This window comes from Suillus discolor (assembly GCF_016758755.1).
Source record: "Suillus discolor strain FC423 chromosome Unknown F5147scaffold_7, whole genome shotgun sequence".
NCBI classification, from domain to species: Eukaryota; Fungi; Basidiomycota; class Agaricomycetes; order Boletales; family Suillaceae; genus Suillus; species Suillus discolor.
The window spans coordinates 895,417-918,723 of NW_024541254.1; the positions used below are offsets into that span (position 1 = coordinate 895,417).

General features: G+C 47.5%; 10 protein-coding genes and 1 non-coding gene across 11 annotated transcripts; 7 read left to right on the top strand and 4 right to left on the bottom strand.

Moving 5' to 3' along the window:
* Positions 1-1,344: 1,344 nt before the first annotated feature.
* On the top strand, positions 1,345-5,714 carry F5147DRAFT_758487 (uncharacterized protein; the record flags this gene model as incomplete). Its single annotated transcript, XM_041440406.1, has 20 exons — positions 1,345-1,368; positions 1,590-1,706; positions 1,765-1,835; positions 1,889-1,931; positions 1,984-2,023; positions 2,077-2,087; positions 2,451-2,533; positions 2,586-2,688; positions 2,739-2,786; positions 2,851-2,933; positions 2,970-3,024; positions 3,199-3,283; positions 3,337-3,479; positions 3,529-3,624; positions 3,677-3,808; positions 3,859-4,078; positions 4,129-4,337; positions 4,499-5,085; positions 5,136-5,517; positions 5,567-5,714. 19 exons carry the CDS (start codon positions 1,345-1,347, stop codon positions 5,218-5,220), a joined length of 2,235 nt encoding a protein of 744 aa, XP_041297425.1. The 3' UTR covers positions 5,221-5,517; positions 5,567-5,714.
* On the top strand, positions 5,221-5,442 carry F5147DRAFT_555605 (uncharacterized protein; the record flags this gene model as incomplete). The annotated part of the gene is made up of 1 exon (XM_041430501.1): positions 5,221-5,442. A coding segment is annotated over one exon (222 nt), but the record flags the coding sequence as incomplete, so codon positions are not given.
* A 1,739-nt stretch (positions 5,715-7,453) lies between the features above and the next one.
* On the top strand, positions 7,454-10,179 carry F5147DRAFT_388537 (Mechanosensitive ion channel-domain-containing protein). Its single transcript, XM_041429551.1, has 9 exons — positions 7,454-8,062; positions 8,116-8,247; positions 8,303-8,885; positions 8,936-8,970; positions 9,019-9,135; positions 9,184-9,369; positions 9,429-9,491; positions 9,548-9,841; positions 9,905-10,179. Exons 1-9 carry the CDS (start codon positions 7,535-7,537, stop codon positions 9,959-9,961), a joined length of 1,995 nt encoding a protein of 664 aa, XP_041297427.1. The 5' UTR covers positions 7,454-7,534; the 3' UTR covers positions 9,962-10,179.
* Positions 10,180-10,306: 127 nt separating this feature from the next.
* Positions 10,307-12,587, bottom strand: F5147DRAFT_388503 (Mur ligase). Its single transcript, XM_041429550.1, has 10 exons — positions 12,317-12,587; positions 12,150-12,264; positions 11,973-12,097; positions 11,831-11,914; positions 11,620-11,784; positions 11,492-11,569; positions 11,383-11,431; positions 10,992-11,328; positions 10,731-10,936; positions 10,307-10,680 (listed from the first exon to the last, which is right to left on the bottom strand). Exons 1-10 carry the CDS (start codon positions 12,557-12,559, stop codon positions 10,427-10,429), a joined length of 1,656 nt encoding a protein of 551 aa, XP_041297428.1. The 5' UTR covers positions 12,560-12,587; the 3' UTR covers positions 10,307-10,426.
* A 98-nt stretch (positions 12,588-12,685) lies between these two features.
* F5147DRAFT_675804 (uncharacterized protein) lies at positions 12,686-13,779 on the top strand. Its single transcript, XM_041435951.1, has 4 exons — positions 12,686-12,890; positions 12,943-13,070; positions 13,133-13,397; positions 13,456-13,779. The coding sequence occupies exons 1-4, from the start codon at positions 12,697-12,699 to the stop codon at positions 13,676-13,678; spliced, it is 810 nt and encodes a 269-aa protein (XP_041297429.1). The 5' UTR covers positions 12,686-12,696; the 3' UTR covers positions 13,679-13,779.
* Positions 13,780-13,940: 161 nt separating this feature from the next.
* On the top strand, positions 13,941-14,022 carry F5147DRAFT_t34. Its single transcript has one exon. It is a non-coding gene; the product is annotated as a tRNA-His (tRNA).
* Positions 14,023-14,028: 6 nt separating this feature from the next.
* On the bottom strand, positions 14,029-15,695 carry F5147DRAFT_675807 (Pex12 amino terminal region-domain-containing protein). Its single transcript, XM_041435952.1, has 5 exons — positions 15,461-15,695; positions 15,270-15,414; positions 15,001-15,217; positions 14,827-14,944; positions 14,029-14,779 (listed from the first exon to the last, which is right to left on the bottom strand). The coding sequence occupies exons 1-5, from the start codon at positions 15,665-15,667 to the stop codon at positions 14,132-14,134; spliced, it is 1,335 nt and encodes a 444-aa protein (XP_041297430.1). The 5' UTR covers positions 15,668-15,695; the 3' UTR covers positions 14,029-14,131.
* Positions 15,696-15,755: 60 nt separating this feature from the next.
* On the top strand, positions 15,756-18,009 carry F5147DRAFT_675808 (tRNA synthetases class II core domain (F)-domain-containing protein). The gene is made up of 10 exons (XM_041435953.1): positions 15,756-15,934; positions 15,987-16,226; positions 16,277-16,395; positions 16,445-16,537; positions 16,593-16,721; positions 16,798-16,913; positions 16,962-17,354; positions 17,428-17,504; positions 17,555-17,715; positions 17,799-18,009. The coding sequence occupies exons 1-10, from the start codon at positions 15,773-15,775 to the stop codon at positions 17,881-17,883; spliced, it is 1,575 nt and encodes a 524-aa protein (XP_041297431.1). The 5' UTR covers positions 15,756-15,772; the 3' UTR covers positions 17,884-18,009.
* A 170-nt stretch (positions 18,010-18,179) lies between these two features.
* Positions 18,180-20,009, bottom strand: F5147DRAFT_568948 (DUF1212-domain-containing protein; the record flags this gene model as incomplete). The annotated part of the gene is made up of 5 exons (XM_041430926.1): positions 18,180-18,344; positions 18,402-19,042; positions 19,089-19,213; positions 19,265-19,769; positions 19,820-20,009. The coding sequence occupies 5 exons, from the start codon at positions 20,007-20,009 to the stop codon at positions 18,180-18,182; spliced, it is 1,626 nt and encodes a 541-aa protein (XP_041297432.1).
* Positions 20,010-21,447: 1,438 nt separating this feature from the next.
* F5147DRAFT_675813 (acyl-CoA N-acyltransferase) lies at positions 21,448-22,301 on the bottom strand. Its single transcript, XM_041435954.1, has one exon. It carries the CDS (start codon positions 22,128-22,130, stop codon positions 21,498-21,500), a length of 633 nt encoding a protein of 210 aa, XP_041297433.1. The 5' UTR covers positions 22,131-22,301; the 3' UTR covers positions 21,448-21,497.
* A 181-nt stretch (positions 22,302-22,482) lies between these two features.
* Positions 22,483-23,306, top strand: F5147DRAFT_675816 (uncharacterized protein). The gene has a single exon (XM_041435955.1). The coding sequence runs from the start codon at positions 22,584-22,586 to the stop codon at positions 23,235-23,237; it is 654 nt and encodes a 217-aa protein (XP_041297434.1). The 5' UTR covers positions 22,483-22,583; the 3' UTR covers positions 23,238-23,306.
* Position 23,307: the final 1 nt, after the last annotated feature.

Genomic DNA, 23,307 nt, shown 5'->3' on the forward strand with positions numbered 1-23,307 from the left:
GATAAGGGAAACCCTTCCTTCAGTAACAATGCTTCTTGTAATAAATTTACTACAGAAAGTTGTGCGAAATTATAGCAATCACCCCCTCAGCACAAACAGGTAGAATCAAAGGTCAGGACTAATCAGTGATCAGTAGAACTCTTAGTTCACTATTGAACCTGCTGCCAAGGAACTCACGATGAGTATTAAACAGAATCAGGAACGGACGTCCTTGGATTTCAGTACCAAGTCCCCTATTCAACAACTAAAGTCTAGCAGACAAAGAAAACCCTGGCTCAGTATCACTACTCAGATGAGTGAGGTCAAGCGTCACTATCAACTTCTGAAGTCTTCCCACTAAGCCGGTGCTTAGATGGACGTAAAGACAACACAAAGATCTTGAAACAAATTCAGACAATAACACTGAGACGTGAATGAACTGAACAGAAAAAGAGACAAATGAAAAGAAACAAACAAACAAAGAAACAGAAAAAGAAAGAGAGAAAGAAGACAGAAAAGAAAAGAAAAGAAAAGAAAGAGACTAGAGGTTCACCAGTAGAAAATCAAAGAAAAAGTTTGCTCACTGTTGAGCACAGTGAGCTCAAGATATTTCACAGTTGTTGACGATGAGCTAAAGGTATTGCTGGATGTTGCTTACAATGACCTCTCAGTTAGTTGCTTAACAGCTCTTGTCACTGTTGTTGATACTGATCACACTTCACACTCAAATTTATTTTGTGGGGCTTAAAAGTTCCCTATATGCATTTTTTTTATTGGCAAAAAGTGGGGTCTTATATAGATAAATTATGGTGGCTGTGTTACTATTTCCCACGTTCTAAGGGGAATAGGCTTAGTCAGATTGTACCAATACTATTTACTGTAGTCATGTGCTTTATAATTTGTGTCATCAAGCTTTAGTCATCTCAAAAAGGTTGCTTTGTCATGATTTGGTTTAGGGTCATAGGTCACCTGACTGTTAGAGTCATATAACTTAGTATCATGTGACAAATATTAAGTAACAGACTGATTATGTTATTTGTTGGTGTCTTGTTATAATGTTACTTTATTGACCGTAGAAATGACGCGAGCCGTGTATTTAGAGTGTTAAGAAAGTTCCCACAAGGCAAATTATGCAAGAACTATTTTACACTGTTACTTGACATGTGTGGGATTCAGTCTGAGTCATTGTTATTGCTGACTAAGCAGAATTTACCGCAAAATTAAATATACAAGAATATTCAGCCTATCTGAGTCTGTCTGAGAAATGAAAATACTATCTGAACTGCAGTCTGAACCATAAAGTAAAGGAAGATTGTTCATAATGATTTCTAGGGTATCGGGCTCGTGAGAGAGCATTAGTCATCCATGCACCGAACCGGTTTGGTGCAGGTCAGCGGGTGCATACATGCACATCTGGCCTGCTGACTAGACACAAGACGGGGGTCAGAGGTCTGATGAGATATATGAGAAAAGGTGGAGTTGCTCACGATTGGTGCGCGCGGGTTGGACGTCCCGAGTGAAAAGGGCAGAGACTGAAGCCATCATCTGCGTCCTAAGATGGCGTCAGTCATGTGACTATCGAAACCAAATTTTCAAACTTCTTCAGTTAGTACCATTGGCATTGGGTGCCTGCCCATTCCAGAGGCCAGCAGAAGGTGCTCACGCCAGCATTCAGTAATGCGGCCATTCGGAAACTCACATTGGTGTTTTATGACTCAGCATACAAGGTGAGGATTTGTGGTGCGAGAAATGTTTCATATCTGAACTTGATACCATACGATACAGGCCAAAGGAAAATGGGATACTGCCATTGAATCGAGCAAGGATGGTGATGCTGTAATCGAGGTCCAGAACTGGTGCGTAGCTTTTCTGACTTGCAAGTGTCATTCCTGATCGAAATGATTCAAAGGATGAATCATATACATATGTTGGCGGAGGAAGTAGTGGCTCAGGTCCGTGGCGACGATGCATCACAGCCATGATTTGCGAGCTGACATCCCGCAGATGAAGGTCTTGCTTCTCGCGGGTTATGAGACAACATGCAGTGAGTCAGTTTCTTGCCTGCTGCTATCACACTTGCTGACTCTTCATCTACAGTCAGTCTTACGGTGAGTTTATTTGTCAGTGGGCGCTGATCGAGCTATCATGACACCCCGATGTCCAAACTAGGCTAAGAACATATTCAATACCCAGAACTCATATCGCAACACCAGCTCAAGCAAGGCTACGCACCTTCTCTGCAATCAATGTTTAATTACCTCACTCTCAAGCCCACCAATCTTGTACGATCTTCCCTACTTTTCATACTGGAATCTTCTCAATGGTCTACTAATCAACTTCCTGATCCATCTGTGGTTGTCTTGCCGAGTCAGCCGGCGTCATACCCATACTCTCAGAATACGACGTGGTCGACTTCTGATGTCTACTTTGATTCTGCAGCCCCGTATTCTTCTCTTTCATGAGCTCCTCAGGCTGCGCCTCCACCCCCTCCCGCTCCTCAGCGCATACTTCTGGAGTCCTTTGCTGTTGTTTGCACCCCAAAGTTCAGTCCCTAGTGCGTACCACATTATTCATACCACTCGTGTCTTAATTCTTTTCATGGTTAGCTTTGGAATTTTCCACCTCACCGACCCCCCAGGCTTGCAAACAATCTTGGACTGCAATGTTAAGGAAGCCTTCCACCCACACCCAGAGGTACCGATCTGCACAGTGCGTAGCTTCTCGAGTGGGTTGTCCACAGCTATTGATTGGTTGTTTAGGACGCAGACGAGGGGCATGTGCAAATGAAAGACATCCCGCTGGAGATCGTGAATCTGCGATGATGCAGGGCTCGATGTTTTCCTGACTTTTATCTATAACTTACAAACACAGCATTTCTGGCACTTGGCATCTGTACAATCCGCATCCGTTACCCCCTACATGCACATGCCTTCGTATCAGATACTACGGCACTTGTAAGATGACAGTCGTATCATCCATGTAAGGGACAGGCATGTCTACGTTAAGCATACACGAGACGTTGTCAATGTCTTCTGCGCCCAGAGCGTGTCTTAACAAGCGCAGCACCACCGGTGACTACATGTCTTGTTCAAAATTTTGGTTGTAATGATCACATGACCATTAACACAACCAAACATTGGCTTCGTTTGATGCAAACAACGTGTAAATAACCCCTACCGCTTACCACTAACTATGCCTCGCACACGGACTACTAACAAGAAGCCTATTCTAGGAACCAAGAAGAAGTTCCAAGTGCTACAGAGGCAAGTCAATGCACATGAACGGGAGGTACAACACGCGATCCGTAAGTCTTCTGTTAGTATTACTAGTCAAGTGTCCTAACTACGAAAAATCTAGGTGAGAAAGAGGCCCGCAAGAAACTCAAGGCCTGTCAGAAGAAGGGCGCAATTATGTGTCCTGATGGTACTGCCGGACGACATTTCAATTTACAGCACGCTATGAATCTAGATGGTAAGGATACTATGTATAAGAAAATTCAGGTAAGCACTTTTTTTTCTATCCACATAGATTCTCGCTGACTTTCTGAAGTACAAGATCATTGAAATTGCCAAGGATAATGGTTTACACCTCGAGACCACCATTAGATACCAGCCGCCGACACTGCTAGGCACCATAATCACATTGGTACATATTTTTTGTCGTCATACATGCATATATGCGCTAATAATACTGTTAGGCCATGCTCGAAATCCCATACCTCACACACTTCAAGGACGGCTGGCCCGTCAAAGATTTTTTGCAACAATTCTTGCAAAATCACGCCAACTATAGGAGAAGGATGGGTTACGATGCACCCAGCTCAAACAAGGTATGTAACAATGGCCTGTCATTTGACCATTGACTATTCAATTTGTATAGATCACACTCTCGATCCCTAACAAGTCGACTCAGACGCATACATCCACTGGTCGTGCCAAGTTGCCAGTTCCTGCAGCTCACTCTGACTCAGATGATAGTAGCGAGACGGACCCTGGGTCAGATGAAGACTTGGACTCAGAGGAGATTGGGCCAGGAAGCGAAGGAGGCCTGCCTGCTGATATTGCAGAGCTCTTCAAGAAGCGAGTCGAGGATTTTTTGAGTGAGTTTTCACTCCAATACACGCTACCTGCACTAAACATTTGCTTCCAGAATCCAAAGGACACCTTGCTCAAACTTCAGCACCCACCGACACTAGCCAGACCACCAAAGGGACAAAGAAGAGTACTAAGCCAAAGTCGCAGACAGCAACAACTTCCAGTAAGAAGATTGCCACTGCCACTGTTGCACGAGTTGGAGTGAGTAGCAAGAGGGTCAAGCCACCGGTACCAGTTGCGACACAACCTGAAAAACTAGAAAAGGTGAGTTGGCAGTAAAATTTGATGTGACCTTCATATGTCTCTTGCAGGAGCAAGCCCCCCCCCTCAAAGAACTTGGCCAGGGATGATGATGTAGTAGTGACGGCTTCTGTGGTACGTATATACATTTTATCAGTACTACCTACCTACTGATATTTACTCAGAAGCCTCAGCCACGACCGGTGCAATGGAAGAAAGAGAAGGCTGAAGTTACCCAGGCTGCCCCTTCAACTCACCGTCACTCTAGATCACCCCCACCATCCCCACTCCCTTCATTCAGCTTCTCGCCACAGGATATCCCAGACACCTGTCCAAACGAGGACTGCGAAGATCTTGTTCCCTCTCCACCTTCGCCACAGCTGATTCACATGTTCCACAGTCTCGCAGAACACATCCACAAAGAAGGAGAATATGGTCGCACTGTTCTTCGCATTACGCTGCACATCTGTTCAGATATCGCATCTGAAAACCAGTTGTCAGAAATACGTCAGCAGGTGGCAGAGTGTGGTTGGCCAGTATCTGTTAATTTCGTTGAACTTAATGATTTCACATGGTCATTGACAGCTGATGTTGCTAAGATCCTCTCAGATCGCAGTGCCCGAGCTAGCCACATCATCTGGAGAACCCTGCTGGATCGTGTAACCCACCATTGCCGCAACAAGGGAGTTACGGAGGAGGAGCACCTTCTTGCTTTTACAAGAGACAAGGGACCTGCAACTGCTTTTGTCAATGAGTTATCGACCACTGGCTTGTAAGCACTCGGTTTCTATCAAATGACTACTGATAACTTCTTCCAAGTAGTTTCGGTTCAAAGGGTGAGCATATCATTGGGCATGCCCTAGAAGCCATGTTTCGTACATCCACTGTTCCTCTTGATGCTATTTGACCGCTCGACCTCAAGAAGTTCACTCACTGTTTCCTAATTCCATATGTTGCTACTCGTGCAATTGCTCATCGACTCAATGTCAGTACAGCGGAGGCTCACACAATTCTCTTGGAAAGCAGACCGGCTGGGATTCAACTGCATCCTGCACTAGACTCTGACAAAGAACTGGACCGGATCTGCAGGTCAAACATTCAGCGCTCTAAGTCAAACACAATCATCATTCGTCCAAGTTGCACGACTCGCAATGAAGCTCAAGGTGGTCCACCAAGGTTTCGCAGCCGGACTTGGCACATAGAGGTGCTTTCACTCGATTCAACAAGCATATACTGACCATATATTCATTCAGACCACGCCACCTCCACAACCTGGACCTTCACGACATGCGAATGCCCTCAAGTTCTCCAAATGTGCAAGCCAGGACAATCCTTCACCACTGTCCCCTCTCTCCTCGATGCCGCCAGTGAGTTTGTTTGTAGGGCTGCACACCGTCGCCGTAATAGACGGTTTGTACGGTGACCGTCGATGGATACGGTTGCCGTACTGGCGGGTCTGCAAAGGGAGGCAGACAGGTACGGTGTACGGCCAAGCCGTACACCATACAAACTGTCTTCCATACGGCCGTCGACGGTACCTTTACGGCTTATACAGTCGGAACAGGGTGCTGGTTTACCCGGTAGCTTCTTGCCCTGAACCGCCATGCCCTGCACCACCAACGACAACGACAAGCTGACTATATTGCTACATCCGTTGCATGGGACTGCACACCATCTACCAGCACAGGCCGCCATGCAGATGTGTCAGATGGCAGAATGTCCCCATCAAAGGTGAACTTTACAGCGAGGTATAAGAAGCGGTCGAATCTGTCAGTGGACGAATTCGAGGAGTATCTGAAGCTTCCGCAAGAGGACTTTGACCTTTGCGACCCCATTCAATGGTGGGCAGGTCGCCGAGCACAATTTCCAAACCTCTCTCGACTTGCGTGTGATATCCTTTCAATACCTGGTGAGTACTTACTCCATGTCCCAGGTGTCTGTACTTAGTTCTCTTCTTTGTAGGATCTGCTGTTGCTGTTGAACGAGTTTTTTCTGGTGGTCATGACACGGTTTCACTGCGGCGCACTAGTCTCAAGCCTGAGACTATCAGGACATTGATGCTCGTGAAGGCGAGGCTTCGTTTGGGTCGTTCATAGTTGATTTGCATTCCATATGTACCGTACACCGCCGTATACGTCCGTATAATTCACCATACCATACCGTCCACTTCGTCCACCACCAATGTCATGTACGGTGTACGGGTTAGCCGTATACCGTATTTATACCGTATGTATACAGCCGTCTACCGTATGTATATGGCCGTCTACCGTATACGGTACAGTGTGCAGCCCTATTTGTTTGTATTCACAGCATATTTTCAGGCCTGATGTTCGAAAATTTTCCAGTCGCCCACCACAAGACCTCGTACACGTAGGACGACCCGGAGCAAAACCAAGGTGGTGGCAGGGGCAGTATCTGCTGGGGATGAACTGGAAGGCTTCATTAGAAGAAAACGTGCCCGGCACTGATGGTACTGACCTTTTTCCTCAACTTGTCTTGTCTCGCAGATGGTGGCCATACACCCAGGACCCTGGACTGCTGGCAGCCTGCTATTCGATATGCTCTGGACTCATGTTTTCGCTGGACCCTCGATGCCTCATTATCATTATTTCTTTTATTTGGACCGCATCATGTAATATGTACTTGCCAACTGAGTCTGATATCAATGTTTTATTATTGTGATCACTATCAACGTTGTGCAGTGAATTTTCAGTGTCTGGAGGCACGAATATTCAGTATTACCAACTCTTAATTTGCAACGTCTCAAACACTGTTTTTCAGTACCATAAACATCACAATGTCAGTGTTTTACTCAGTGCTATTCAGTGTGCCGTCAATCCAATCTCAGTGTTTTCGACACTGAAAAATGTCACTTTCAGGGTTCCAGGTACTGAATTCTCGCGCAACCTATCTTCTTGTTTGAGCATGGACTGTGATCATAATACCAAAACTCTGAAAGTCAGTATTTTGGACGCTGACTTTCAGTATTCTATGCACTGATTTTCAGCGTTTTTACTTCCCACAGTGAATAACTCACAGCATCCCGATGAACGATACTGACTGATCAAAATAAGGCGACGTAGTTTTACGTAATGAGATTTCGAAGTTCATCTGTGGAGAGTAGTCTCCAATGTTGGCAAGGACTAATAAGGTTTTTATCCCACCTACATATAAGTTACTCTCTCCGTTCAAACTTCGTTGCTTGCGTTTGATGAATAATTATGCCTGGACGTCGCTCTCCTGAAGACGACACCACTCTCCTCGAAGATTCCAAGTCCAAAGAATATGACTGCGCCCGGGATGAAAAGGGGAATCAGTCCGAGACACTGGATCAAATCCATATAGAAGAAGATGGCGATTCCGATACAACCTCAACAAATTCTTCGGATGAATTTGACTGGGACGAAGAAGAAGTCGCTAGTCAAGTAGAGAATCCAGAAACTGGCAAAAAAGCGAGGAGGGGCAGGGCCCTTTGGCTCGGCTTCATGAAGCTCGCAAGACCAGTCAGGGCTCTGTTAGTCGGCATTCTTGGTGCTGCATTCTTCATAATTCCGTTACTGGTAGTGGAGTTGAGGTTCAAGGACAAGGAAAGTGCTCGGCTGCAAGTCCGTGTTTGGTCCCTTTGGTTGTCGATCACCTGGGCAGCCTCCTGCGCAACATATTTGGTTGTGGATGCAATTCCACGCATTGTAATCTACATTATTTTCTTACTTGGTGGCCAAGTCGAGCGTTTGAAGACGCAGATTGAAGTATGTACTGCTTGGACTTCTTTTGGGCAATCCGACTGAATCAATTGGTGCAGTTGACACTTGCTGTTTCGGCATGGCTAAAACTCGCACTCGGTATTTCATGGGCCTGGATAGCGCTATCTGCAATCACGGCCTTCTACAATCCTCCTGGCACGTACTGGGTTATTATCAACCGTGTGATGCAGGTAAAATGCTTTTCTCGTCTTTATCACATTGACTAAATGCCATTCCATTCAACAGGCTCTCTTTACTACAAGTATCATCCTGTTTGTGGAAAAATTGTTCTTAAGATTTGTCGCCATCAACTTCCACCAACGTGCACTCGCAGATCGTCTCGCGGAGAATCGGACGGGACTGAGGGCACTGGACCATCTATCAAATGCACAACCCGCTCCCGTAAAGAAAGGTCCAAACGTCAAGAAAGGTCGCAAAAATACTTTGAGTTCTTTTGGGACTGCATTTGACCTTTCCGCATTTCACGGTAAGGGTCACCGCCGAGATGATACAGATGGAACAGCCAGTGGGCAGGTCAGTACAGCTGCTACACCTGTTCTCGAGAAACACGAACACGAAGCACACCATCATCGGTCGGACAAAAAGCGCCATACTAGACGTGCCGAGATGAAAAGACAACGCAAGAGGTATATGCCAACTGTTGTTGTCGACCAGTTGACCGGCGCTATTGGGCAAGTTGCGCTCAAGAATTCCAATTTTAACCGAGGTAGCGACTTCTATGCCCTGGATTCTGCACGGAAGCTCGCAAGGAAGCTTTTTCATGCTCTCAGTGTCACCAGCCCTGGACGTTCTCATCTTGTCGTTGAAGGTATGGTAAATTTATGATAAAGAAGATAACCTCACATTGTGTCTTGATAGATTTCTACCCTTATTTCCGTTCGACTGCTGAGGCGGTAGGTCACGGCATCTTTATGAGTTCATCCGTCTCACAGTTTCAGTAGCATGCTGCCTTTGCTATTTTTGATAAAGACGGCAATGGTGACATTAGTAAGCGAGAAATGAGGGAAGCTGTACAGAGGATTTATCGAGAGCGTAAGGCCCTGACTGCCAGTCTGAAAGTGAGTCCATGTTTTCATTTGAGAAATACTGCTCACTGCTTCATGTAGGACGTTGGTTCAGCCGTGGCGAAGCTAGATGCAGTCCTTGTCTGCGTTGCAATGCTCGGGATTCTCTTCACATGTCTCCTTATTTTTAACAGGAGCGACACGCTAGCCTCGCTTGTTCCTCTTGCAACAATCATTCTTGGATTTTCGTTCATCTTTGGACACTCTGCGCAGACGCTGTTTGAGTCGGTAAGCTGGAGTAATTCGCTCGTCTATCATGCATGTCAAGTTCACTTGTGCTTAAACAGATGATCTTCATATTTTCTACACATGTCTTCGATGTCGGCGATTTGGTTATGATTGACGACCAGGTGAGGTGTTTTCCTTACGTGAACAACTTGCATCGAACTAACAAGTATCCCTTCAGTACCTCATTGTCAAAGAATTTGGTCTATTTTCCACTACTTTTCGTCGAGTCGATGGCCAAGAAATTATCGCACCGAATTCACTGCTGTCAAGCACAAAGCTCGTCCATAATTTGCGGCGGTCAAACAGCATGTGGGAGAGCACGACACTAATGATAGCATACAACACACCCCTCGAGCTTGTTGAGCAGCTCAAGGCACGCATTCAAGCCTACATCACAGCAAATAACAGGGAATGGAGTGGATCTGCGGTGAACATCGACAAAATGGAGTTCCAGAACGCGATTCATCTGACGGTGGGCGTTGAACGTGAGTGTCTGCGTACCTAGCCCGATTATGGGGTCTGATACCTGCTTCAGATCGCCCGAACTGGCAGGACTGGGGAGGACGCTGGACGCGGAGAACTGCATTTATGAAACATCTAAAGAGCATTCTGGAGGATCTGGATCTCAAATATACGATGCCCGTACAACCTGTGCTACTGCCCAACTCTCCACGCCCGACGAGTGGATTCCGCAGTGTGGGTGTGGAGGTAAACACCCGTGGTGGCGAAGAGAATCTCACTGCATGGAAGTAAGATGGGATTGTGAGGTTGCATTGCACTGTAGTCCCTTATACTCTACATCTCAAATCTTTTTATAGTATAGCAAACTGGAACAGACTTTAGAGATCTAGCTAGAATCCTGTTGAATGGTGGTAATATGACTACAGTTAGATATAAACAAGTCAGTACCGCAATAGGATAAACCAATAATTCTAAAGGTCGACGTGTTGAAAGCCGGGAATCGACAAATTCGAAAAAGCAAGCTCGAGACAGAACCATGCTAAGTTGGATAGCTATATGAGGGCCAATGCGAATGATGATGAAATCACAAATATTATCATGCTTTCGGGCTCAAGGCTCTGTCTGCCAAGTCTGCGACCTCGATGACGCCGCCTACAAGGTGCAAGCTGCCCGTGACGAGCACGCTAACGTTGAGTGTCTTGCGCGCTTCTTCCACAGCGTCCTCAATAGACGGCAGAACGTGCACTGTGCCAGAGTAAGTTGGGACAAGCTTGTTCCAGGCTGCCTCAATCTCTCTCTGAGTCTTGAGATTGAGGTTATCAGTTGTAGATATTGCGGCGGAGGTAAGGTCTGTCGGATGTACATAGAAGCTTGCATTTGAGATGGGTGACAGCACTTACCGCCTTTGAAATTGCCGCTGGCATATGTCACATTACTGCAGAAAATGACCTTGGCAAAAAATTCTTCCTTCTTCTCCAGGCTGCCATGGATCGCCAGTTGCTCCTCCACTTTTTCCAAGATGGCTGTCAGGAAAGCATCTCCTGAACGTCCACTGGTGCAATTGAAAATTAGCACTCGGGGTGGGTGATCGTCAGAAACTGGGGAACTGGAATCTGATATCAACAGGATGATATTGAAACCAATGCAGATAACAAGCGTACACGGGAAGCCCGACTGCTGGGCTTACAAACCATTCCAGACAGCACGCAAGGCTCTCTTGTGTATGTGCCCCATCGAGGAACCATGTCATAGCCCCAAGCTTCGAATCGGGTACTGTCTGGCAACGGCCAGGCCAGTGAGCATTTTTGAGGCCGTCCATAAAAGATGTAGGGAGGGATATCAATGGTTCTATCTCTGATCCGCTCCATGTTGCGCTAGCAGCACCACTGATGTTTGGATCCGACATAGGAGAGTATGACTGATCCTTGATGCTGAGGAACGTATGCACCAATTGTACCGCGAGACCCGCGTTCGATCTCTGGTGAGCACCTGCAAGACCTATCACAACGAGTTAATTTTGTTGGTAATCGGCAAGATATATAAAAAACATGCCTAATGGGATAGTGGAAGGGAGGGCGTCAATAACTGTGAACTGAGATGCCTGCGGTGCAAATACGTATGAGCTACAGGTAGGTGAAAGACTTAAGAGGGTGCGAATTACCTTCTGCTCTACTGCACAAACACCAAGCTCCAATATGCCTTCCTCAGGTTGTTGAACAGTAAGGGCCGGAACCCCTTCCTAATCTATCAGTCAAATACTTATGATGTGGACCTGAAAAAGAAACGCGCCTTGTATATTCCACCCTTCTGATTTGCAATCTGACTGAGCTTTTCCCCCAGAAGCCTTGTGTGGTCGTACCCGAGGGCGGTAACGCCTGTAACTACTGGTTTGGGGACGATATTTGTGCTGTCAGAGCGTCCACCAATGCCTACCTCGAGAATTGTCGCATCAACCTGATGATTGAATTAGACAGATAAATGGTCAGGATTTCTGGCGCACCTTGAGTTGGTAGAAAGTGTAAAAGGCCATGAGCGTTAGGTAGCGAAAGTAGTTTGGCATGAAGGGGGTGGTGGCGGCTTCGCACTGAACGGGTTATTTGTCTAGTACGGATGACTTACTGCAAGAAACGGAAACCAAATACCTTCGTATTCTGGAGCAAATTCCATACTTCGAAAAAGTAACGAGTAAATTCCTCCTCCGAAAGTGGCTCGCCATTTATGCGAATGCGCTCACGGACAGCGACCAGGTGAGGAGAGGTATACAGGCCTGTGTTACTTGTCAGAGGACGCTCCCGTAAAGTCGGGAAAGTAAGGCACACCAGTTTTCCAGCCTGGCCTAGCTGCCCTCAATATTGAATCTGTGAATGCGCTTGTAGAGCCCTTTCCTTTTGTTCCCGTGATATGTATGACATTCAAATTATTTAACTGGGATGGCTGTAATGGTACTTCTTCATAAATAAGACAGTAAGGTTGGCATATGACGTACCTTAAGGCCCACTCTACGTAGATAATCAATCATTTCAGGTATAGCATTAGGATTGAGCTTCGATCCTGCAGCACGCACGGCCTCCAGGATAGCAGCATTAGTTTGAAGGCTGTTCAGTGCATCTATGGCGTCTCTGTAAGTCCGAGTTGGAATGGGTGTGGTAGACATCCTGCGTCCGTGAAAACGAAAAAGTTTTAGTTTCTTGTTATGAATAACAATAGTGAAACGATAAGGAATGCGCATCAGCGGACATGAAAAGATAGCACAAGATCTGTGGCAGTGGGCACTGTGGGTAGGTAGTCACTCAGACATCACATGACCGGGTACGCGTGATAAATATAGAACAACACCTCCTGAAACACGAACCATACTGTACCACCATGGACAAGTTTGTAACTGTACTCAAGCCTGCGCGCTCCTCTCTCAAGGAAAAGGAGAAATGTACAAACTCATCACGATTTACTCCATATCCTACTTTAAAACCAAAGATCGATAAGAACCTGAACCTCCCCAATGAAATGTCGAAGTCAAACTACCCAGAGGCTGTGGCACAAGATAAGGCGCGCTTGCGCCAGTACGTATCTGTTAAATATTTTTGCATTTTTATTGACCGTAGCACCCGACAGACTCATGGCCCCTCTTAAAAAAGACGGTACCTCCAAACCCTCTGCTGGGGAAATCACGAGGCACCTACTGAACACTCTTGCCGATGAGTCAAATCCAATTACTCATTCTAATATATATGAACGTTCAGGTGCGTTTATATCCCCTCTTCTGCTTTCGCATTTCATTAATAACTTTTTAAATTATCTCCAGATTATGTTGTTTCGGCCGCATCAGGCCACCAGCGCTCCGACAGACGTGGTTGCGGGCATAACCGGGGGTACATTGACGAGCGCTCTGAGAAGCTAGAAGTCCAGAAGCATGAGAATGCACACGACTTATACCCAGGAAAAAGAGACGAAACAGAAGGGAAAAGGGGTGTGCTGAGTGGTGTACGCGTCTATATCGGTGGCTACCTTGCGGGAACAACCGACATCGAGATGAAGCGGATAGTTTCTGGCGCTGGCGGTGTCACGTTGTAAGCGCAGTCTCTCTTGTGATCTGCCAAGTCTTAATCTCGCATTAATCGTTCACAGGCTTTCCCCTAGCGGCGCTACGCATATTCTCACGTCGCAACAACTCTCAGGTTCAAAGACTCATAAACACCTCGTGTCAAAGCGCGTACCTGCACATGTAGTGCAGCCTGAGTGGGTATTCGAGAGTGTGAGGGCAGGCCGCAGATTGCGCGAGTGGGAGTTTACGGCCATTAAGCCCGGGAACACTATGGATTTGGAAAAGATGTTCGGGAAGGGGCTGTGACTGGGAATATTTTCAAGGCTGGTCCTCATTGTGTGCTGATCTAGAGAATGTACCGATACCAATGATTTATTGTTATTTTTATTCCAATTGCTATTTAACGCCAATAAAGATATACAAAGATAATATACACCACAAGCCTATGTAGTAATCCTGAATGCAGTGATCGAAAATAGATCTACGTAGCTGAAATGTTTTTCTACTGACACCAGGTACCTGAACGCAAGCGTCAGGTCATTAATTCGATTTGTCTCAATGAACTTCGGTCCTTGTCGATTAGTGGTTAAATCATCGCATTGTGGAAACGCAATTCTGCGAAGCCGGAAGTTCGAATCCTCCCTGGGACATACCACAGACATTCTTTTTTCCTTTTCATTTCAAATACCCCAAGATGCATGTGCTATATGCTCTATCACCTTGCGACAAGCGGCCTTGGTTACATGTAAGATGAGCACTTCAAGCCTCACTCCCTGTAAAAGCATAGCTCCCTAAGCTACCTGTCCCACTCCCGAACTCGCTGCCAAAATCAAAATCACTTCCCTCGTCACCCTGACTGCTTTCTGCATCACTTCTCTCTTTATCTCCATCACCCACGTTTTCAATTTCAGCTCCACCCAACGTGGAACGCCTAAGGTTTCCGCCTTCGCTCTCCAACCTGTATCGATCTGCACTCCTCACTTCCTCCGCGCATCGCAGACATGTCCATCCGCATGAGCCATCATCTGCGGCGCGGAGCATGCGCTCAGCAAGACAAGTATAACAATAAATATGTCCACAAGAAGCAAGATACGGCGTTGTTATTGGATATGGAGGTTCTCCATTTCCCTCAGAATTATTATCGCCAGCATCACTGTTTGATGATGCAGGGAATGCCGGAGTGTACGATGCCAGCGCGCCAGCAGCATCACCAAGGTTCACGTTTAGGGAAGTATTCTCAGCACAAATTGCGCACTGGTCTGGCGGGAGGGAATAATACTTTCCGCGTTTTGGTGCGCGTATCTTTTGTGTAGGGGAGGGAGTAGGGAAAATGGATGAAAAGGTTGATGTGAGCCGTCGTGCCACGGAGCGAGGATTGATGAGCGGGAGGAGGAAGAGGAGAAATTCCTATGGCAGAATGAGTCTCCGATGAAAGCAAAGAAAGGAGAGCGTACTGTAAATGCGTGCCAGACCATCTGGCGATTCATAAATTCATAACTAACATCACGTTTGACGAGAGCCTGTGAAGGTTCAAGCCTCATCGCTAGGAATCTATCAATAATTGTTCTGTACCTGCAATAAGCCATGTCAAAAATTCCCCAACAACGACACGCACTGTGAGAACGTACCTCCCATTCCATAAAAATGCAACGAAGTTGAGCAGACTGAATGCACCATGTGCGGTCTCGAGACTCATCAAGGCAACCCAAGCGCGGCGACGGATATCAGAGGCAGGGGCATCTGGCCATGCATGCGAAAGCGCATATGCATGGAATCGGTTGCGGAAATAGGGCACGAGGATAGTGAGAGCACCATGGATAATTAGTAGTTGTCGTGAGGGCCTGGCTGCAGTATATCATTCAGACTTCGAGTATTTGCAAGAGATATATTCACTCACAGTTCAAGCCGGAACTTGGAACGGAATATCGTAGACCCTGAAGCATTGCGCCATAGCTTGCACCAGAACTCCAGACAGAGAAACGATAAAGTACAAGCTGGACGAGCAGTGCTAGCTCAGGCTCAAACCGAGATTTCATAGATGCCTGTTCTCGCATCAATAGATAACATACTGACACGTAGAAGGCGTACGTTGACGGTCGCAAGGGCCTTCGAAACCGGCTCTATGAGTATGTGAACAAGTTCAGCATCGAGGAGCTCAGCGTCTAGTTGTCCGACGCGAATAATGCGAGGGTTCGGTCTAGGAAATGTTGGGGACGTAAGAACATCTCGTATGGAGTGAAGGCGGGGCTGGGCAGTGTCCCATGCTTGCTGCCATACACGACTGCTCATCGACATCGATGATTGAAGCGGGATACTAAGTTGGAGTAGCCACGTGATTACTACATATTGAATTGACTCAGATACTAGATTTGATCTAATAACTAACGGCGAACGTCGACGATGGCAGAACAACTACAGCAGTTAATACTGGATACTCTTGATACCCAATCGACTTTACCAGATTCCCGTGCACTAAAAATCCCTGGCCAATCCAGCCCAGCGTCCAGTCATGATGCACAGATCACCATTCTCGGTGCCCTGAACTCGCTACTCAGCCGGGAGGCTAGTTTTTCCTTTCCTTTCTCTCATGATCTTGTATTGAGTGAACATGCAGATGATAACGTATGAAACACATGAAGTTTCATCGCATGTGCTTACGCCTGAGGGCGTCCAGATCGTGCGTGAGGGCTCGCATGAGGCTCGTGTCTGGGCCGCCCTCCCCGAACGTGGTAGTGCCCCGCTCAGCGCGCAGGATCTCAAGAAAGCAGTGGGAGATGAGGCTGCGAAAGTCGGACAGGGACGCGCGTTTAAGAGTGGATGGATCGCGAAGGAGGGGAATGGTTTCGTCAAAGCCGTGCGTATTTCGCGCTGATATTTCTATGATTGCGATTAATGAGCCGGTAGGTTTCCAATATTACAGATACGACACAGATAGAGCTGCGCGAGTTAGAGTCGTCAGGGACACTCGTGGCCGGTGAAAAAGCGCTCGCTGAATTACGAAAGCGCAAGCTTATCATGCAAAGGTTCTACTCATCTCTCCAACGTAAATTATTAAGTCTGACTGTTGCAAAGAAAGGGCCAATGGTTCACCGTGCATAAGGGCGCAAATTTTAGTACTTCGATTGCAAAACCGGAGACCGATTTGACCGTTGATATGCTCACTTCGTGAGTTTAGTGTTCTAATGCAGCAGCTTTGAAACTTATACTGCTCTAACCCTAGCGGCTCTTGGAAAAAATCCACCTTCAAAAAATACAACTTTGAAGCAGACGGGATACCCACATCCGGCGGCGCTCTCCACCCTATCCTTAAAGTCCGTGAGGAGATCCGTGGCATCTTCTTAGAAATGGGGTGCGTGATCATCTCATAGTGCAATGACGCTGTATTATCGCAGAATTCTGAGACACCTTGATTGCGCTTGTTACAGTTTTGAAGAAATGCCCACAGGCACTTTCGTTGAATCCGGATTCTGGTGCTTCGATGCACTTTTCGTTCCCCAGCTACATCCTGCACGCGAACTCCAAGATACCTTCTATCTCTCTGGTATGTGCTTACCTCCCTTGCCTTTGTCAACTTATCGAAATCTTATAGATCCCTCGACATCCCTTCCTCCGCCATCCGATTATTACGAACGCGTCGCACGTGTGCATGAGCACGGTGGGTATGACAGTATCGGTTACCGCACGCCCTGGTCACACGAGGAATCGCATAAGCTCCTCTTGCGTACGCACACGACTGCCTCGTCCGCTGCCATGTTATACAAACTCGCAGCCAAGTGTCGAGGCGAAGATATCGACGGTGACTTGTCCGTGAAATCGCAACCTGGAGCTGCAAATCTGAGTGATGATGGGTTCAGACCAGCAAAACTCTTCAGCATTGACCGCGTGTTCCGTAATGAGACAATGGATGCTACTCATCTTGCAGAATTCCACCAAGTTGAGGGCGTTGTTGCAGATCGGAATCTAACACTTGCAGATTTGATTGGTGCGTTGTAGATCCTTCCTCTATCTATTTTCCCTCCATATGAACATTTGCTAATAACCTTGCATCTACACAGGTTTCATGCGGACTTTCTTCCGGAAGATGGGAATGAAGAATCTGAGGTTCAAACCTGCGTATAACCCGTACACAGAGGTGTGTCTTGACCCTCCTCTCCATTTCAGGTACTGATTGAAACACGATAGCCGTCTCTTGAGATCTTCGCTTGGCACCCCCTCCTTGAAAAATGGGTCGAGATTGGGAACAGTGGCATGTTCCGCCCTGAGATGCTTGCACCCATGGGATTCCCACCTGATGTGCGTGTGCACGGATGGGGAATCGGGCTCGAACGACCAACTATGATTCGGTGAGTAGTCTTTCCTTCGCCTAGCTGTATTGTCCCACTCCTTCCTGCATTCTATTATCGTGATACTGAAGCTCTTGACACAGGTATGGTGTTAACAACATCAGAACGCTTGTCGGGCACAAGACGTCCATCGAGAATGTGGAGAACTCGCCAGCCGTCATGTTCTAGATGCGTTTGAAGGGGTGTACGCTGATTTAGAAGACACCGACAATGTATCGTATAATTTTAAGTGCACACTTAATGAGTGTCACACAAAATAAAATAAACTGAGGCAATAATAATTTTTGCAAACAATATCAGTGCAGTCAGTGTAGGCACAACTCAGAACAGCATCGTAAGGTAAGCTCAGAATGAGCCAGTGGTTCATAAATATTAACGACTAGTTACACAGAAGTATACAGCATGTACCGTCTACATCGGGCATTGCCCCAAGAAGACAATGAATAGAGTTTTTTTGTAAAAGCTTAGAATGAAAATACAGCAGCATTCTTCCTCGAGCCGAACATGTACACGAGCGCTTGGGACATGAACAGCCCAACCGTGATACCGATCGTGACGGCTATCATCGCACTTCCAATATCCACACCGCTTCCATCTGCTGTGATGCCTCCCGCCTGCGACAGACCCGACTACAAAACGTTCGTCATCAGCGAACCCCAAGAAACACAGCAAGAGATAGCACCCACTGGTACAAGGAATAGCACACCCGTAACCATACTCGTAAACGCCGTCCCGCCCATCTTCCTCGAATAAACATTCCCTAGCAATCCCACAGTGAAAGCCCCGATAGCGCTCACGATATCGCTCCGATTGAAGATATAGTGATTAGCGACTTTGTTGCTCGCGTAACTCGCGCACGAGATGACCACCATCACTGGAAGTTGTCTACTCCGCCACGGTTGCAGATTCGCGAGGGATGATAGGATACTGAACAATGGGACGATGACGAACTGCGTCCAGAAGGGGAAGGGCTGGAGGTACCAGCCAAAGTGTTTTGGGCGGTAACATCCATCGATGATGTCTGTCTGCATCACGTTCGTGTTGTTCGTGAAGGTGAAAGTACCGTAGACGGGTCCTAACCCTGAGGAGAGCGATGAGTTGCCACTTGTGGAGTTGTCCGCTGCGAACGTGCCGACGATGGTGGCGCTCGTGGAGATGTCGGCGGCAAGTGTGGTGAGGTGGTGTCGTGCGGTTGGATCGAACAGGAGGTATAGATCTGACCCAATCTGCAGACCGAAACCCAAGAAGAGCGTATAGATGAGGGCGTATACCATTTTAACGCTACCGCAAACGATGTTTTTAGAGGCCAGCTCCAAGGAACTACTCACTGGAAATAGGTCAGCGAGAGAAATGACTCTAGAAGAAGTACTTACGGATCAAATAACCTGGAAGAATACCGATGATTGCAGAGGACGAGACAGCCGTATAACAGAAGATCTCGCTTCTGATACTACTGAGCCCTCGTGCCGTGAAGGACACCAACATCGCTGTTGTAATCCTAGCAGACCATGAATATCACGATAAAAATGCGAACATCGAGAGATCTTACTCAAAGACGTTCGCATACATAGCGCTCTTCGCAGCAACCCTGAGTTGCAGGAAACACAACACAAAAGCGCCACAGCCTGCGATCCACATATCGATAAACGAACCTCCAAACGCCAGCGGACAGATTAAGACAGATAACCAGAAACTCAAAATACACCTGAACCACCACGGGTACAGCGGTTTCGCCAACAACAGCTCGTCAAGTTGCTCCGTCGCCTTCCGCGCACTGATTTCGTCGTGCACCACAGCGCGATAGATGATGTGGACCTTGTGTAGGCTGCCCAATGAAAGACCTCCACCGGACTTGATGAAGTGGGTTTCCGAAGTCATCGTGTCGTTGTCGCCGAAGGAACAGATTATGACGCTCGGTAGATGGATGAACTCGGCGTCGACTTCGAGGATGCGCGCTGCTGCAAGAAGTTGGGATTCGATACGGTGAGAAGGCGCACCGAACGTCATCAACGCTTTTGCAAGCTTGAGTAGGAAGTTGTGGCGATGGATGATGGCTGGAACACTGCAATGAGCTCCAGTTGCGCGGACAGAAAGGAAGACTTACAAGTAACGTTAAACTCGATCTTGATCTTTTGTTTCTCCTTTCTACGCCTGCGATAGTCCATCTGCCTCAGTGCCGTCCGCTTCTCGTCGTCATAGTCATCAAGACACTTCTTCCTCACACCAGTAATAGTAGGGTCATCCGGGTCCAGCAGCTGCGAGTACTGGGAATTATCCGTATTCGATCTTCGCATGGGCGCACCGCCCATTTCTTCGTCGTATTCATCGTGAAGCTGAGCAAAACGACGGCGTTGGAAAGGGACGTTCTCGCCCTCGGCATCGACTCCATACAGGTCGATGAGGTTAGAGAACAGGCCACGTCTTCTTCCATCTGTGTCGTTGGCGTCGCAATGATCATTGTCATTGTCATCGTCTTCGTCCTTGTCGTCATCATCTAGCCTGACATCGTCATACTCCTTATACTTATCCCTGCCGTCCGACGTCTGCGCCTCGATATCTGTTAAGGTCCCCTCACTATTCCGAAAGTCAACATGCCGCTCATCGTCGTTCCACATGTACACATTTCGCGGTGGAGGGATATCATAGGGGTGCTGATAGGACGACATTGAGTATCTGGAGTCCTCGCCTTCGTATAGCGTAGACTCTGAATCATTGTGAGCACGACCACGAAACCTTTGGTCAGGAGCAACTGGAGCCTCCGACGCGTAACCTGGGAGCGTCGGTCGCCTGCTTCGTGACGCTCGGAGATGGGCCTGAGCTGAGAAGGGATCTGTGAAGTCTGGTACTGACGCACGAGGCCCCCTGGTCGGAGGTCTTATAGATTCAGGGGTTTGGGGTTCGGGAATTTGGGACTCAGGAAAAATATGCTCAACAAACCGCGGACTCGGGTTGAATGAAGGAGGCCTAGGAATACGTGAAATGTGACTAGTGCTGATAGAGGGTCGCGCTTGTCGCTGCTGTTGTTCGAAAGAAGAATTTAGCGATTGCCTTTGTACTTGGCGTCGCTGGAGAGTATTTGTAGAGGACAGTGGTGGGTGACGGCCTGAGTCTCCATTGAGATATGGGTTACTATGTGACATGACTTGCTGGATAACAACGAAAGTCCAGCTTTCGAGGCAAGCACTGCGAAAAAGCTGATAGCGTCACTGAGGAGGATGCCGATGAAGGCGTATGGTTCGGTGGGGTGGTAGGCGAGAAAGGTAGACAGATATAGGCTCGAACTGGAACATGCGAAGGAAAGTAGTATCTGGGTCATTTCAATTTAGACCAATAGTCACCAAGAGCGAAACAGTGTCCAGCCAAATTCTAAATTGAGCCGATCGCAATATTGAACAGAAGTACGGACCATACGAGGAGTTGAATGTGGGCAGTGATTTCGTGCATAAGTCGCCAAGGTGACCTGTAGGCCAAAGGTGCTCTCGTCAAATGAGTATGCAGGAGATACACTTACGTCCCTCAAATAACTACACAAAGCACGGGGATTCGTCACGATCAAGTCCATGACTTGCGATTGGATGGATAGGTCACAGATTTTCACCAGTGAGCACATGATGTTGAGGCTCGTTTCTTAGATCAATCACTGTCGGGACGCAATCAGCGCCGCCTTTGAGTGGATAGCATCTAGCTTACCACATCTCGGATATTTGGCTCCATAATTGAAATGTTCACTAGAGGCCCAGTATCAGCGTCATCAAGAACCGTCATGTATTCGCAGTTGAACTTTAAACAGCATGCTCCTCCCACTCATGCACTGTGATACCCATAATGCCCTCCTCTGCGCCCTCAAACTTCCTGAAACCCAATCGGGAATAAAACGCAGCCGCCTCTGTATTCTTTGGATCCATGCCCAACCAAACGCTCTTTACATCATTTTCTTTTAAATTCTCCATCGCGCGTGCGATCAACTTCCGCCCCCATCCCTGCCGTTGATGGCTTGGCAGAATGTCGATGTGCAGATGGGCAGGTGCGAACGCCATCATTGCATCGCTTGCTCTTGGGAAGGTGATTATGGTGTTGATATAAACTTTATCTGCAGGCGTGAGGGCTGCGTCAGAGTCTTGCAGCAGGGGTGCATAACGGGTTCTGAGCGAGGGCCACCAGCCCGCTTCTGCACTCTCCTCGAATTTGCGGGTGTCGAAGGCGCCGAGAGTGTACCCTACGACTTCTCCGTCGTTGTCAAGGACAAAGCCCCACGTTGATTCAAGGCTGAGGTAGGGAAGAGCGTAGATAAGGCCTGGGAGGGCAGGATGGGAATGCAAGTGCTCGGATGATGTGCCCGCATTTGCGGTGAGCAAGCAAATGTTGGAGAGGGCAGACAGGTCAGCTTTTGTGGCTGGTCGGATGATGGGGGCCATGATGATGGAGGTAGAGGAAGGGGCATGACCTGAGCGCTGGAAATCACAAGGTGTGTCGTGTGATATTAGTGCATGGGTAATTCATATGGGTGCATCACCGAGGCGATGCTAAAAGAAGTTTATGGAGATGGGCTGGAAGCTCAAGTAAGAAAGCTGAGGGTAGACCTTTACTACGACCGTTGGTTGTCACAAGCCATGTCGATCTAACCCGATGAAGTTAACATGACATTATATAATATTGTAACCCCGCATGTAACCCCGCAGTAAATTGGGGTGCATGGTGCCGAATTGTGATTGGTTGCGGGCCGAATAAAGAATAGTCTAGGCCGAGGGGCCAGCCCAAATCATGCGAGTTTATAACTAGGGCACTTTCGACTTTTTTCCCTTACCGCCCCTAGTCTCGTGTCTTATCATCTTGGATTCTCGAGTACAACATCTAGACTATTCTACACGATGCTCTCGTCAGGGTACGTCGAGCAGCAGTCTTACGCCCAACAACAAGCGACTATGGCTATGAATACACTACTACCCACACCGCCCTCCTCACCACCACGGGTTGAATTACATCCTGTCGAATCGACAATTACGCTTCTCGAGAATTTAGTCGCGTTCTATCATCAGGAACGGATGTGGGTGTATCGCACACGTGCACAACTAGAGATGACACTACAAGAACGAGACGTTAGCACAGTAGCAACGGTAGATGAAGAAGGAGAGATGGAGAAGGAGGAGCCAGACTCTACTGAAGAAACATCTGAAACAAGCAAGTGGGTGAAGAGAAAGAAGGCGTTTGGATTAAAGCTAGAGGGAATTGCAACGACGAGAGGAATGCCTAGAGGTGGAATCGTGAAACAGCGTGCACCACCACCAATGTTACCGGCGTTTGCTCACAGCAACCAGACTGGAGGACAACCTGTACTTGGATCTAGTGGAAGGGAGCCTGGAGTGGAGATCTTAGAGATGTTTGAAAGGATGATGCAAGCTAGGATGGAGAGCTGCGAGCGGGTTACTAGGATGGTTAGAAACGCCAGTGGAGCTGGTTCACCAGGGTGCTCACCGCCTAACGGTCCGGTTTACGGTCAAAGTAGTTTCTTTATAGGTGCTTAGCTAAGGGTTTAGCTGATGGTGTTGGTTGTTTTTATTTATTTATTATTGATGTAATCCTCCTTCGTCTCAT

Excerpts from the sequence above, each read along its gene's own strand:
- F5147DRAFT_675813 (XM_041435954.1), bottom strand. The coding sequence starts at position 22,130 with ATGGCCCCCATCATCCGACCAGCCACAAAAGCTGACCTGTCTGCCCTC.
- F5147DRAFT_675804 (XM_041435951.1), top strand. The coding sequence starts at position 12,697 with ATGGACAAGTTTGTAACTGTACTCAAGCCTGCGCGCTCCTCTCTCAAG. Across the intron at positions 13,071-13,132 it reads TAATATATATGAACGTTCAG|ATTATGTTGTTTCGGCCGCA; the intron begins GTGCGTTTATAT and ends AATTATCTCCAG. Across the intron at positions 13,398-13,455 it reads GGCGCTGGCGGTGTCACGTT|GCTTTCCCCTAGCGGCGCTA; the intron begins GTAAGCGCAGTC and ends AATCGTTCACAG.
- F5147DRAFT_675808 (XM_041435953.1), top strand. The coding sequence starts at position 15,773 with ATGGCAGAACAACTACAGCAGTTAATACTGGATACTCTTGATACCCAA. Across the intron at positions 16,396-16,444 it reads CGCAAGCTTATCATGCAAAG|AAAGGGCCAATGGTTCACCG; the intron begins GTTCTACTCATC and ends ACTGTTGCAAAG. Across the intron at positions 17,355-17,427 it reads AACACTTGCAGATTTGATTG|GTTTCATGCGGACTTTCTTC; the intron begins GTGCGTTGTAGA and ends GCATCTACACAG.
- F5147DRAFT_675816 (XM_041435955.1), top strand. The coding sequence starts at position 22,584 with ATGCTCTCGTCAGGGTACGTCGAGCAGCAGTCTTACGCCCAACAACAA.
- F5147DRAFT_388503 (XM_041429550.1), bottom strand. The coding sequence starts at position 12,559 with ATGCGCATTCCTTATCGTTTCACTATTGTTATTCATAACAAGAAACTA. Across the intron at positions 10,937-10,991 it reads CCAGCAGTCGGGCTTCCCGT|TTCCCCAGTTTCTGACGATC; the intron begins GTACGCTTGTTA and ends ATCAGATTCCAG. Across the intron at positions 10,681-10,730 it reads CAGCGGCAATTTCAAAGGCG|ACCTTACCTCCGCCGCAATA; the intron begins GTAAGTGCTGTC and ends TACATCCGACAG.
- F5147DRAFT_388537 (XM_041429551.1), top strand. The coding sequence starts at position 7,535 with ATGCCTGGACGTCGCTCTCCTGAAGACGACACCACTCTCCTCGAAGAT. Across the intron at positions 9,370-9,428 it reads CGCAGACGCTGTTTGAGTCG|ATGATCTTCATATTTTCTAC; the intron begins GTAAGCTGGAGT and ends GTGCTTAAACAG. Across the intron at positions 9,842-9,904 it reads AGAACGCGATTCATCTGACG|ATCGCCCGAACTGGCAGGAC; the intron begins GTGGGCGTTGAA and ends TACCTGCTTCAG.
- F5147DRAFT_675807 (XM_041435952.1), bottom strand. The coding sequence starts at position 15,667 with ATGTCGATGAGCAGTCGTGTATGGCAGCAAGCATGGGACACTGCCCAG. Across the intron at positions 14,945-15,000 it reads GCATTTTTATGGAATGGGAG|GTACAGAACAATTATTGATA; the intron begins GTACGTTCTCAC and ends GGCTTATTGCAG. Across the intron at positions 14,780-14,826 it reads TGGTCTGGCACGCATTTACA|GAATTTCTCCTCTTCCTCCT; the intron begins GTACGCTCTCCT and ends ATTCTGCCATAG.